The sequence below is a fragment of the Siniperca chuatsi genome, linkage group LG6, assembly GCF_020085105.1.
Source record: "Siniperca chuatsi isolate FFG_IHB_CAS linkage group LG6, ASM2008510v1, whole genome shotgun sequence".
NCBI lineage: Eukaryota > Metazoa > Chordata > Actinopteri > Centrarchiformes > Sinipercidae > Siniperca > Siniperca chuatsi.
The window spans coordinates 26,025,853-26,038,335 of record NC_058047.1 but is presented as its reverse complement, the minus strand read 5'-3'; the positions used below and the strand labels follow the sequence as shown (position 1 = coordinate 26,038,335).

At 39.6% G+C, this 12,483-nt stretch overlaps 2 protein-coding genes across 2 annotated transcripts; both read right to left on the bottom strand.

The window, feature by feature from the left end:
• Positions 1-171: 171 nt before the first annotated feature.
• agxta (alanine--glyoxylate and serine--pyruvate aminotransferase a) lies at positions 172-4,807 on the bottom strand. The gene is made up of 11 exons (XM_044199261.1): positions 4,439-4,807; positions 3,327-3,519; positions 2,714-2,778; positions 2,528-2,628; positions 2,368-2,438; positions 2,154-2,238; positions 1,982-2,080; positions 1,793-1,862; positions 1,000-1,095; positions 710-838; positions 172-599 (listed from the first exon to the last, which is right to left on the bottom strand). Exons 1-11 carry the CDS (start codon positions 4,595-4,597, stop codon positions 492-494), a joined length of 1,176 nt encoding a protein of 391 aa, XP_044055196.1. The 5' UTR covers positions 4,598-4,807; the 3' UTR covers positions 172-491.
• A 960-nt stretch (positions 4,808-5,767) lies between these two features.
• On the bottom strand, positions 5,768-11,860 carry zgc:103559 (Allantoinase, mitochondrial). Its single transcript, XM_044199257.1, has 11 exons — positions 11,617-11,860; positions 11,298-11,458; positions 9,629-9,743; positions 9,385-9,531; positions 9,233-9,278; positions 8,604-8,697; positions 8,302-8,488; positions 8,035-8,173; positions 6,212-6,384; positions 6,047-6,079; positions 5,768-5,959 (listed from the first exon to the last, which is right to left on the bottom strand). Exons 1-11 carry the CDS (start codon positions 11,761-11,763, stop codon positions 5,834-5,836), a joined length of 1,368 nt encoding a protein of 455 aa, XP_044055192.1. The 5' UTR covers positions 11,764-11,860; the 3' UTR covers positions 5,768-5,833.
• Positions 11,861-12,483: the final 623 nt, after the last annotated feature.

The window sequence follows — 12,483 nt, the reverse complement described above, 5'->3', positions numbered from 1 at the left end:
TCCTAGCTGCTTCCTCATGGCTTATCTTTCTTTTGGACCTGATCCTCATGACTTCCATCTCTTTCTATCTCTTCTCACTGTAACTTGAAATTTCTTGTCTTTTCTTTTTTCTCCCTGATTTCTTAATTCTTCCTGCTGCTTCATTCAAACTCATCTATCTCCATCTTCTGGTCTTGTTGTTGTTGTTTTTTGTAATAACTTTATTGAAATAAAAGAAAAAGGGAATGGCAGACACACTTCTGCACATAGCAACTTCAGAATGAAACATTATAAAAAATAGATGAAATTAATTATATACAGTATATATAATTTAAAATATATATTTATTTCGGTTACACTTTACTTGGATAGCCCGCGTACAGATAGTTTATAGAGTATTTGTAACATTTCAGCAGCTTATTAGTTGAGATTCAACAATTCAACTGTTTCACAAATCAAGGTTTGATTAAGTTTAGGCCCCCAAAACATCTCGGGTATTCATCAGCAACGTGTTACACTTTGCTCTTGTGGCAGTGTTTCAGAGCGTCTTTCAGTGCTGCCAGCACCATGTCAACATTGGCCTTGCTGCTGTTACATCCCATCAGGCCAACACGCAGCACCTGAAAAGACATAAAACATCTAGGGGTTAGGCTACACAGCACTTGAGCAACTTCTTGGTGGGCATACATAAGAAGTACAGAACTGAGTATATAGGCACACAATCTCTTACCAAGCCAACTGATGGTCCAAGCCCTCCAGAAATCTCTAAATTATGTGTTTTCATGATGTAGGTTGTGATCTCTTTCCAGTCATATCCAGGAGGAGCAACAATAGTGGTAACCGTAGGGAGTCTTGCTTTCTGCAACAACCATTTAAGTCAGAAATAGTACATTTTCCCCATTTATCATTTTATATTATTAGTATTATTATTTTTCTTGTCATAACTGCAACGTGCATGATGTAAATTGCACTGTAGGTTATTATAAATATTGCATGATTGTGTTAAAACTTGAAACTCACCTTTTCTTTGACAAAAAGTTTGAGTCCCATGTTCTCTAGACCAGCGTGGAAATACTCTGCCACTTTTTGATGTCTTTCCAGTGAATTCTCCAGACCCTTAGATTAACAGAAAAGTGGCATAAAAACAGACAAAATATTATAGAATAGCTGACAATTCAGGCATTACCCATCTTTTCATTTTGTGCACAGTGGTGCTTTGAGCTAAATGCTAATGCCATGCTAACATGCTCACAATGACAATGCTAACATGCTGATGTTTAGCAGGTGTAATGTTTACCATGTCCACCATCTTAGTTTAGTGTTTAGTAGGCTAACGTTTGCTAATTAGCACTAAACCCAAGCTGAGGCTGATGGGAATGTTATTAGTTCTGCAGTATTTTGTCATAACCTAAAGTATTAGTCAAACTGAAATTTTGACCTAATGATGGCGCTAGATGAAAGGTCAGGGGATCACCAAATTCAGTAGGATTCATCCTCTGGGGACCATGAATGTTTGTACAAAATAACATTCAGAAATCTGTCCAGTAGTTGTTGAGATATTTCACTCTGGACCAAAGTAGTCTGGACCGACAGATGTTGTTGCCATCTCATGCTGCTAGCATAATATTTTTTTGCATACATGCCCCCAAAGCAAAAGCTAGTTAATGGCTAATTCATATTTATGCCTTGTTCTGACAAAAGTATTGTTGGCACAGAGGTTTTTGTCACTATAAAACTTACTCAATGGCTATCTGTAAAGAATTGTTGAGGCTCTAGAAAGATGCAGAATATTTAATTCTAACATGTGTCCCACCTCTTCAACAAGAACAGCCAGGCTCTCCCTCAGAGAGTAAAAAGCAGTGACTGGACCTGTGTGGTGATATCTATAGACAGGGAAGGGAGAAGACAGAGCAATATTCAGAAATTGTACAAGTATCGCTGAAAATGAGACCACAGTTTGAAATGTTATCAGTTCCTGTCTGCGGGGGAAAAAAAGTCTTACACTCTAGACGGCTTGCCATCACATCCCCAGTAGTTTGCAAGCCAACTCAAATCCAAGAAGAATGACACAGGCTTTGTCCTCCGGTTAAATATTTTCTGGCTGTGGACAAATTCAACCTTAAATACACACGTTACATATATTTTAAACTATTACTTGTATATGCATTTCTCACCATGCTCTTTCACTGAATGATATGGGTGCTGTACCCGGAGGAGCATTCAAAACCTTTTGGGAGCCTGTGTATAGGATGTCTATCCCTGCAAATACAAACATCCACAAAAAAAATGTATATTTGGTATCATCAAAACAGACAATGTAACACAGTAAATTGTCTCATCAGCTACCCCAGAGAAACTGGAAACATCTAGCAGGATTTAATACCACACCTTGCTGATCCATGTACAGAGGGGCCCCTCCCATTGATGCCACAGAGTCAACGAGAAACAAGCAGTTATACCTGTAGGCACAATTCATAATATAGCTATTATCTGCCCTTACTTTTGTTATAAATGTGATGATGACAGAGGACTGCGCGCTGGATCTTACTTATGGCACAGCTGTCCGATGCCATCTAAAGGATGCAAGACTCCTGTAGAAGATTCCCCATGTGCAAGGAAGAACAGCACTGGCCTGTGTTTTGATAAGGCCTGTGATGAGATAACAGTATGATCAAACAGACCATAACTGGCAGAATTCATTTGAGTAACCTGACAACTGGAAAGTCAGTGTTACCTGCTCAATTTCTGCATTTGTGAAGAAGCCGCCAGGGGGCGCCACAATGGTATTCACTCTGGCACCTGTTGGATTGACACACGTGATATTCTGTGGTTAAATCACCACCTAAGAATAATTTTTATTCCATCAATGAATGCCAATTTTAAAAGATAAGAGTGGCGATATTAGAAATTTTTATTATTGTTAACAAATCACATGAAAATGAGCCACACCGTTGCACTGGGTGACATGTTCCTTCATTATAGTGAACATGGGCACTGCAGTTTATTTTGAGTCATTCCCACATACACAGTCCTACTGCTGTAAATACTAGCACGCCCAATGTGTATTAATCCGCAGCTGAAAATAGTCCCCAAAAGGTACACTGTTTACTCCCGTTTATGTATTGTTTGCTAAAAACTACAGTGTCCAGCTGTTTTAGGAAATTACTGACTCTTTCTTTCAAATGAAACTATGTATTTATGGTCTGTTTTTAAAGATTTACATCTTCAGTAGGAACCAGTGGGCTTGGGGAAGTCAGAAATTATTGGGAGATGGGCTTACACATTGTTGGTTTTGGTCTTTTCATGGGATTTATTGACAGAAAAATATAGAATACCACCAGCCATACCTATCCTCTCAGCCATATCTGCTGCTCGCTCTCCCCATATGCCATTGACTGCACACAGTACGCCCTCCCCCGGCTCCACTGTGTTGAAGATGGCACACTCCATAGCAGTGTGGCCAGTGCCACTCACAGCTAAAGTCATGTTGTTCCGAGTCTGGAACATGTACTGGATTCCACTTTTGATGTCATTCATTATCTGTGATGTAAAATGAGCAAATGTTGCATGCCTAAATAATAAATATATATGCCTGCAGCCCCACTTGCAGGCATGAGCTCTCTCTCTCTCTTTCACACACACACACACACACACACACACACACACACACACGTTTGCATGCCCCTAACCTTAACCATCACAAATAAATGCCTAACCCCAACCTTTACCCTAACCCTAATCTAATTCTAACCTTAACCTTAAAACCAAGAATTAAGCAAACAGTCCTTTGAAGTAGTGAGGACTGGCCAAAATGTCATTACAATGCAGAAATGTCCTCACTACAATGGTTCTGAAATTGGTCCTCACAAAGATAGCAATACAAACATACATACACAGTTGTTTGTTGAATAAAGACTTTTAATGACTTGGCTCCAGTTTAGCAATGTGGAAGATGTACTTGGATCCTTTACTTGAGTAAAAGTAGCATAAAATGGTACAATTGCATTTAAAAATATACCTAAGTACAGTACATAAGTAAATGTACTTAGTGACTTTCCACCACTGGCAATTTATAGTAGATGTTACATTTTACCCAGTGTTGTTGCAGCTAACACAGGATGTGGGGTAGAATATAACACTGATCTCTCTGTCTTTGAAAGAGAGTAATTGCTTTTCTGTGCACAATGGAGATGTTGAAAACCCTTGTAAAATGTACAATGTTCATATTTCAACTGAAAAGAGAGATTAGGAAAGTGAAAGCCTGTCTATATTGTAATGAAGGAGTATGGAAATGATATACAATAATAGACAGTGTCAATACTTATATCCTTAGCTTTTAAAGTGGATATCTTTACTCTGGGGTATACAGTAGTCTACTCATAAAAGTGAACTTAATGGTTTTTCTCTTATGCCTCTCTTCCTTGATAGGCTACATCATGTGTGTTAAACACAGAGTTACCTCAAATATCTCTGGATGCATGTGTCCAATGACAGGTTTGGCCCCGGCCTCCAAGATTCGTGGAGGAACGTTGGAAGGTCCTGGTCCAAACATATGACGATGAGGAACCGCCAAAGATTTCTGCAGGCATTTTGGTGGTGGTACAGAGACGGACGACATGTTCCCAGCAGTGTGACAAGCGCAGTAAAGCCACAAAAAGCCGTGGAAGCAGGTGACGTGAAGTCTGAGCTGACCACACCCCTCTGTTTGACCAGTGAGGTCTTCAGGTCGGGAGTCTGTCACAGCATTTTCTGCTTTTATCTCTATATTCTTCTGTCAACACTTGTTTTCTGTGCACAGTGAGCTCAGCTTAATACTTTCCCATTTTTAAAGATAAGGAAGTCACCCAACATGTCCTCAAATGTTAATCATTGACTACAGACTCTCCAGAGCTTAGCTATTACACTGCTATCCTTTTTCCATAGTAAACAGGATGACATGTGTCTAACGTGTTTTCCACAACTAGTGTAAATGCTCTCGTTAGCCTGCATTTTCAGTTAATTATTATTATAATAATAATAATTAAGGGTATAAACAATAATACGGTTTTATATTAAATAGTTATTTTGGTGTAATATATTGGCAGAATTTTAGGTAGAATAAATAAAGGTAGAATAAATAAGGCTATAATCAACTGTGTAGCCTCCCCAAAAGATTCAGAACTGGATTTATTACTCAATCTTGGAGGAGGCTGATATATTGTGAATCTGCAGAAATAATTTGTGTTGTAATGTGAACTTGATGAATCGAATTAGAGGCATATATGCCTATAAAACAAACGTATGGCCCTGAATCATATGTTACATCTCATCATATGTTACATCACACTTATCTAGAAGCTAAAGCTGGAACTTGTTTTCTTCCTCTGGCTATTGAGGTTTGCAGATACAAAAAGTTTCAGAAAACAGATTGTGTGGGCTGTGTGATTTGGAAGGAGTAGAAAGTGATTCCTATTTTCTTTTTTAATTATTTAGTTTAATTTTGATGTGTGTGAGATTTGAAGTGTGCTAAGCCTGACAAAGAAAGAACTATTTAATTATTATTTATTCTGATTTCTCCAGAATTCAAATTTAAACAGTACATTTTTTGTTATTGATTTATGGGTTTTGTTATTATAAAGTTATTTAAAAAAGTGTTAAATATCTGTTAAACCAGTAAGTGTTCTTAGTTCTATTACAAATGAAAAATGTGATGTTAACAGTTTTAGAAAATATATAATTAAAAGCATGTATTAGGTGTGAGAGAAATGAAGAAAACAACATGGTGCACTCTTATCAACAACACAATATCTCAGATTTGTTGAGGTTTATTACAGCTTTTTGTTATTATGCTTCACAGCGCGGCTTGATTTTTCCTCTAAGGGATGAGGAGATGCTTCCCCAGAGGCTCGGGGCAGAAGGAGCCTTCTCTGTACACCAGCCACCCCCTGACAATGGTGGCACACACCACTCCTTGCAGTGTGACGCCGAGGTAAGGAGTTAGCTGCACAGAGACATGATCATAAGCTCAGTCATATAAAAAAAAATGTGCGCTTTATATCATACTATTTGTTCATTTAATGAGGTTTACCTTGTTTTTATGATATACACTTGCTTCTTTAATCTGTGAAGCATGACAGAGAAATGAAATTAAGCTTAATACAATGCGAGTATATTGTTTTTCTTTGTCAAAAAAGGTCTAAATATGTAAGCAGATTTAGGGTGTTTATTAATGTTATGGATTCTTTATACTAACTTCAAATTCTCTCTCTGGGTCCCATATGACCAAGTCAGCATCATAGCCGGGGGCAAGGCTGCCCTTCTGGTTGTCAAGAGTACACAGCTGGGCTGTTTTCCGGCTGAGGAGTCGCGCCACATCAGACAGCTGAAAGCCTCTCTTACTGGCTGAACTCCAGAACAGAGGCAAACCTGCATATGGTTAAAATAGGGGGAGTGATTAACAGGCATATAGAGAATTGAGTTGACACCATCAAATATTTATGTTTTTTATAGTTTGTATCTCTTGCATTCATTAATTGTTTTGTAAAGGAGCAGTCCCATCAGGAAGTGTCACAGTTATATGAGGTGAAGTATTAAATTTTGTGGATCAGAGTCCTTCCTGGTAAATGATTGTTCTGCCCTCTGAACTGGTACTCAGTTCTTGTTTACCTCCCTGTGAACCTTGCCCAGTGCAGGTGATTGTCAGAAGGATTACGGGTGGAAGGAGAGAGGGAGGGAACAACTAATCCACCCTAAAGGAAAATTTGCATATTAATTCCCTGTAATATTGCACAGGCCAGGTTTAAGTTGTGATTTTTAGCCAGAGGATTTGTCATATAAAGACAAATCCTGGAGCTGCTTCATAGACAGTGAATAATGTGAAAACTGCCATGACTCTGTGACAGCAGCCATGGAAATTTGACATTTGTGCATTTTCCGATTCACAGCTACAAGGCCTATATTCAGATATTATAACACTCATAGTCTTGTATCGAATGTGTATCTATGGTAAGCGGTATAGTATATAAGTGTTGAAAAAAAGTCATGAAAAATAAAAAATAAACTGAATCTGCTAAGTGCAACTTAGTGGCAGCAGAACTATCTGTAAACACAACTGCCTTATAATGTTGATAAGGCGAACATGTTAGCAAAGATTTGCCTATTTACACCCCATCCAGCAGACATTACCCAACATTTGCATTCATTTGGAGTCTGTGGAGGAGCCTGGCCACCTGATGAATGTAAGTACAATTCAGTCTCCTTTTAGCACTGGTGTGGTCTACGTCAGTTTCTGAGGGAAATATTTCTTTAGGTGCTAAACGCTCCACCATGTTCACCAGCTAGTTGTTAACTTTGTCTGCCGTTTGGTGCTGGGCATAGTGCATAGTCGGTTTATCAGAGCTCTTAGCTGGAAACAGCTGCCTGCTGCAGCTGGAAATGTGGTAGATGAGGACAGCTAGAGTGGACCAAAACAGTAAAATTGTGGGTAAAACCGAAACAATGAGCTGAAAGACACTAAAACACTCTGAACTGCAGTACTACATGTCACTACAAGCAATCCCTTTCACATTACACATAGTCATTCAACCCATTGTTTAAAATATTGATAGAAATTTTTATTTTTATTTACATTGACCTGTCAAAGATGTTGGCTATGTAGCCATTTTGGTATAATTTTGATGCTTATGCACTTATGCAATGCAAAGCAATGTTTTTTTTTTTTACCATTTAGCTGTTTGTATTTACAGTCTCTACGATAGATATGACATGAACACAGAATAGTGGTAACACTTCCAGTCAGTGACCAAAGTTTTTACAATGCACTCTGGGACCTTTAGGGAGCTGAACGTCCAGTGCACTGAATAAATTCGGAAATTGAACAAAATGGCTGATTCCCTGGGCGGTTTACTGAGCTAGGGAACGGGTCGAGACACATCTATTTAGGGAGACAGTTGGGATATATAATTCACAGTCCTTAATCATTAGAATATAACAATGTGATGATATGTTGCATTGGGTTTTGCGTTAGCAGTCTTGCTAGGACTACAGTTTTGATTGTTGTCACTGGTCTGTAGTTACCAAACTGTAGAGAAGAAATTCCTCCCCACGCCTGAGTGAAGTCTCCACTATCCAGTTTCTTCAGATCAGGGGTGCAGGGGGAATGATCAGACACCACCATGTCAATTTGCCCAGCTTTCAGTGCGGACCATAACTGCTCCTGTGGGGACAAAACCAACCATCTACTTGTAATCAAAGAATAATAAAGCAAGTGCAGCCCAGTTTTATGTTGAGGCTCAAACTGAAAATAGTCAGATTTTCATCTACTGTGCATCCTATTCTGTTTGCCTGGTTAATAGATCCTCTGATGGGGGGGCAGCACTTGAATTGCGTGGCCCCTGCAGGTATGTTCTCTGCACACAGGCTGAGGTAGTGGTGGGTAGTCTCCACTGTCAAGGGGGCTCCGGCCTGCCGTGCTTCCTGGATCAGTTTCAATGGCTTTGCAGAGGACAAGTGCACTATATGGCACCGCACCCTGGAGCAGAGAGAGTTAGCTGACTGTGGCATCAATGCTACAAGCACAACCAAATCCCATCCAGAATCATCCACCATGATATTATGGTTATTTGTTACCACGCTGATGTTCTTACTGGTACTGGAGGCAGAGTTCTGTGACTGTGCGAATTGCCTCTATCTCCATGACATCTGGCCTGGACTGCAGAAAGGTAGAGTACCGACTAGGGTCTAACATGGGAGGGGGTGTAGGTAGGGGCATGGAACATATCAGCATTTGTTACTGAAAACAAATTCTAATCAGACAATAATTTACTTCAGCCTCACAATTTTATGGAGTTTATACAAACCAGAGCAGGGCAGAATATCAGTATCAAAAAATACTGTGCTATTATGAACCTTAGTTTTTGGACATCATATTAGCAGATATAGCTTAAATGTTGCTACTTATTGGTCCTAAACATTAACTAATACAATTTTCTGAACTTGTTAGACTATTCTAGCTGAGCGCGCTGCAAAAAGTCCAACAATTTTTTATGATATAGTGAGAACTGGACTGAAAAATAGTGTAAACTAGATACCACTAGTGCTAAGCGAAAAATATGTTTTTGTGATTTGGGTGAGCTGAAAATGTACAACAGGTGAGAGGAACTCACGATAAAGAATGTAAACTTTAGTTTAACACATACTTAACATTGACTGCAACAGAAAAAATAGGGTATGCCACAGACAGATGATCTATTGTATGCTGTAAAATTATTGTTACCGCCATTCTCCTCTGTTGTCTGTTGAACATCCCTCTCTGCATGAAACTAAAGGGGACAAAGCAGAAGGCGTTTCTGTTACATTACTGCACTTTATTTCGGCATGTGGATTTAATAATCACAAATGTTATGGAAGATGCTGCAGTTGGGTTACCAGCAGGACACTTCCTGTGCCTTGCAGCTGCTTCATGGCTGTGTGTAGATCACAGTCAGTCACATGGGGGAACTCCTCCACCCCACTATGGATGAGGAAACACTTGAAGCCAGCCACCCCAGCCTGGATCATGGGCCGAAGTTCTAGCTATAAGGGGATAAACGTTGTTTGTGTTTGCTTTGGTCATAATTCAGCACAGTATGGCTGAGAATGTGTTAATTTTGTCCGAGCTGTTCCACTGTACCTGATTGCCAGGAATCACACCTCCCCAGAAGGCTGTGTCCACAAAACACTTCCCTGTCGCCTCCCGTAGCTTCTCGTGAAAATTAGCAAGTGTGGTAGTTGGAGGGATGCTATTTCTGTGCGAATTTTAACGAAAAAAGAAACTAAAATCACTGCTGGCACCTTCAAATCTAATGTCTCCAAAATGTTATTTTCCTTGGCCCCATTTGTCAAAAGCATCTTGAGGTTAAAATGATCTTAGTCCCATTGTAACTACTCCATGGGCTGAGATCATCTTATCTTAGCCTTAAAATGCTTTTTGGAAATAGGCCTTCAAGTTTGTCCATTTTTATGGATTTACAGCTGAAAAAATATTGTTGTTCTTGGGAGAAATTCTGCAATATTTAATTTTTCTTATCTAAATGTATTCAGCAGCCCATTTAGTCATGTCTTATATAGCCTGTTAGCTTACCAAACGCACTACCTAGGTTAAAGTCCGAGAGTTAAAGCAACGAAAGCAGCAAACACACATTGGCTTGAGGAAAACGGTAGTTTGGTTATGTAGTTTTATTAATATACTAACACGCTAATAATACAATATGCTAATATACTTTCATTAACATTTCGATACAAAAAAAGTTGCATTGTGTGTCATAATGAAACCATACAAACTGTTAACTCCTGACCATGAGATTGAATGAAATATATATATTGAGAAAAAATATCAAAGTAAAACATAATGCAAGTATTATACAATTTTACCTGCATGGTCCACTCAGCCCACATGTTACTTTTTACTCAACTGGTCAAATTTAAAAGTAACATTTCTAGTTGATGGTCAATTACACCAAGCTCATTCAATATGCGTATGAATATGCAGTTATATTTGAAATAAGACACAGGTAGTTAGTCACAAAAATAAATGAATGAAAACTAGTTTTATACTGAACCACTTCCATATACTGTATGAGTGCAAACAGTATATGGATTCTGCATTCTCTCAAATATAATGGAGCTAGATGGCACTCGGCTTGTGGTGCTCAAAGCGGCAAAAAAACAAAAAAGCTTTGAAAACTCAAAACTCATCTTGTGGAAATTAGTTTATAGCCAACCGATACTGCTAGCTCACCTAGCAGAACTGAGCTAGCTAATGTTACAGCTTAGCCCAGGAGGACACCATTCATATTTACACCCTGCGCTGTCACGAGCACGAGCCTCTTGCCCGTGAGAAGATGAACGCTCCCTTCTACAGTGATGCGGTTGGTGGGTGTAGTTCGGTAGAAAGAAAATAGTTCCTACATGAAACTGATCACAACAAGGTTTGTGGATTATCTTGAGTAACCGGGTCATGATTTCTGGAAAGAGATGTTGCTGTTGAGTTTTTCAAGTGTATTTTTTTGGCACTTTGAGCACCACAAGCCGAGTGCCATATAGTCTCATTATATTCAAGGGGAGGCGGACATCTCTACGGCCGATTTCTCCAAAACTCGGCAACTCACACCAAAACAGTCTTGATGGATAAATAGCACTAAAGGTCAGAGGAAAAATATTTTTGATTTTGGGGTGAACTGTCCCTTTAAACAGTTATTTCACAATCTGTTTACCCTGCGACCTTTACCTTCCACCAGTAACCTTCTATGGTCAGACAGTGGGCACTGATTGATTTTGGGAAGGGGGAGTCTCCAACTTACAGCGGCATGTCCACAACCGTTGTCACCCCTCCAGCTGCAGCAGCCCTGGTGGCGGTCCAGAAACCCTCCCAGGAGGTGCGGCCTGGTTCATTGACATGAACATGGCAGTCTACAATGCCTGACATCACCACACTGTCACCCACATCCAACACCTGCCACAGCTGGGTTACATACAGGATAACACGTGCAAGTGCAAATACATGATTAGGAGGGTTAAATCAATGCATTTCACCTTATAAACGTACAGACAAATATCTTTCATTGTCTCATTCCACCAGGAGGAGTATCCTGAAACTGGGAGCAATGAGAGCCAGCTTACCTTACAGGCGACACTGTTAGAAAAGTCCCTGTCTGAGAGTATTTGATGGATTTTCCCATCCTTTATTATGATGACAGCAGGACGAACTTCATCACCAACCAGTACCCTCTTACTCCTCACAGCACTAATCATTGATCCGAGCTCCATGTCTGTCTTTATTGAGTAAATGAGAACAGTAGGCTCTCCTAACTCTGCTACTACACTTCAGAAATGATCTTGGCCATTCAGGGGCCTAGAGCTGAGGCACCACCCCCTGCTAAACGGTTCAAAGGATACTCATTTGTTGACTTTTCTTGTCTTTATGACATGCTGAATTATCAAATCCAACCATGCACGGCAGGTGCATGGTTGGATTCACATGTAGGGACTAGAACATTAATTAGATGCCAACAAGAATACAGTCAAATATGAGCAAGTATGGAGACTATTGAAATATGTAAAAACGGTGAGGAAACAGTGATATAGCTGCAGTGTGGGGGGATGATGACAAAATGACAAACTCTTGACCCTCAACTTGCGACACTGGAACAACCAGTTCATATCCCCTGGTCATCAAATACCAACATTTTGTCACGCCCCTTGGTGTCTCATACAGACGCACAAGATAGGGGAGACCGGGGGTGGTTTTAACAATTTTTGTTTCAGCACCTATAACTAGCAGAATTTTTGTGTTAGAGTTCTCAAATTTTCTATGGTAGATTAATGGAAAATCATGTAATTGTTTTGAAAAATTAAACGGGAAAATTTCAGCTTTTGCCAGATTTGGCCCACAGGCCACTGTTTGCTTACCGCTGCTGTAAAGTTTTACTTTTGTTCTCTGAGGTTAAATTGTAATTTCTTGCAGTATCTGCAATATAGACCAAAAAA

Coding starts and splice junctions, on each gene's coding strand:
- zgc:103559 (XM_044199257.1), bottom strand. CDS start 11,763: ATGGAGCTCGGATCAATGATTAGTGCTGTGAGGAGTAAGAGGGTACTG. Junction 11,459..11,616: donor CTAACAGTGTCGCCTGTAAG/GTAAGCTGGCTC, acceptor TATGTAACCCAG/CTGTGGCAGGTGTTGGATGT. Junction 5,960..6,046: donor GTGTATATCATAAAAACAAG/GTAAACCTCATT, acceptor GTCTCTGTGCAG/CTAACTCCTTACCTCGGCGT.
- agxta (XM_044199261.1), bottom strand. CDS start 4,597: ATGTCGTCCGTCTCTGTACCACCACCAAAATGCCTGCAGAAATCTTTG. Junction 2,629..2,713: donor CAAATGCAGAAATTGAGCAG/GTAACACTGACT, acceptor ATCTCATCACAG/GCCTTATCAAAACACAGGCC. Junction 2,081..2,153: donor TCATTCAGTGAAAGAGCATG/GTGAGAAATGCA, acceptor ATTTGTCCACAG/CCAGAAAATATTTAACCGGA.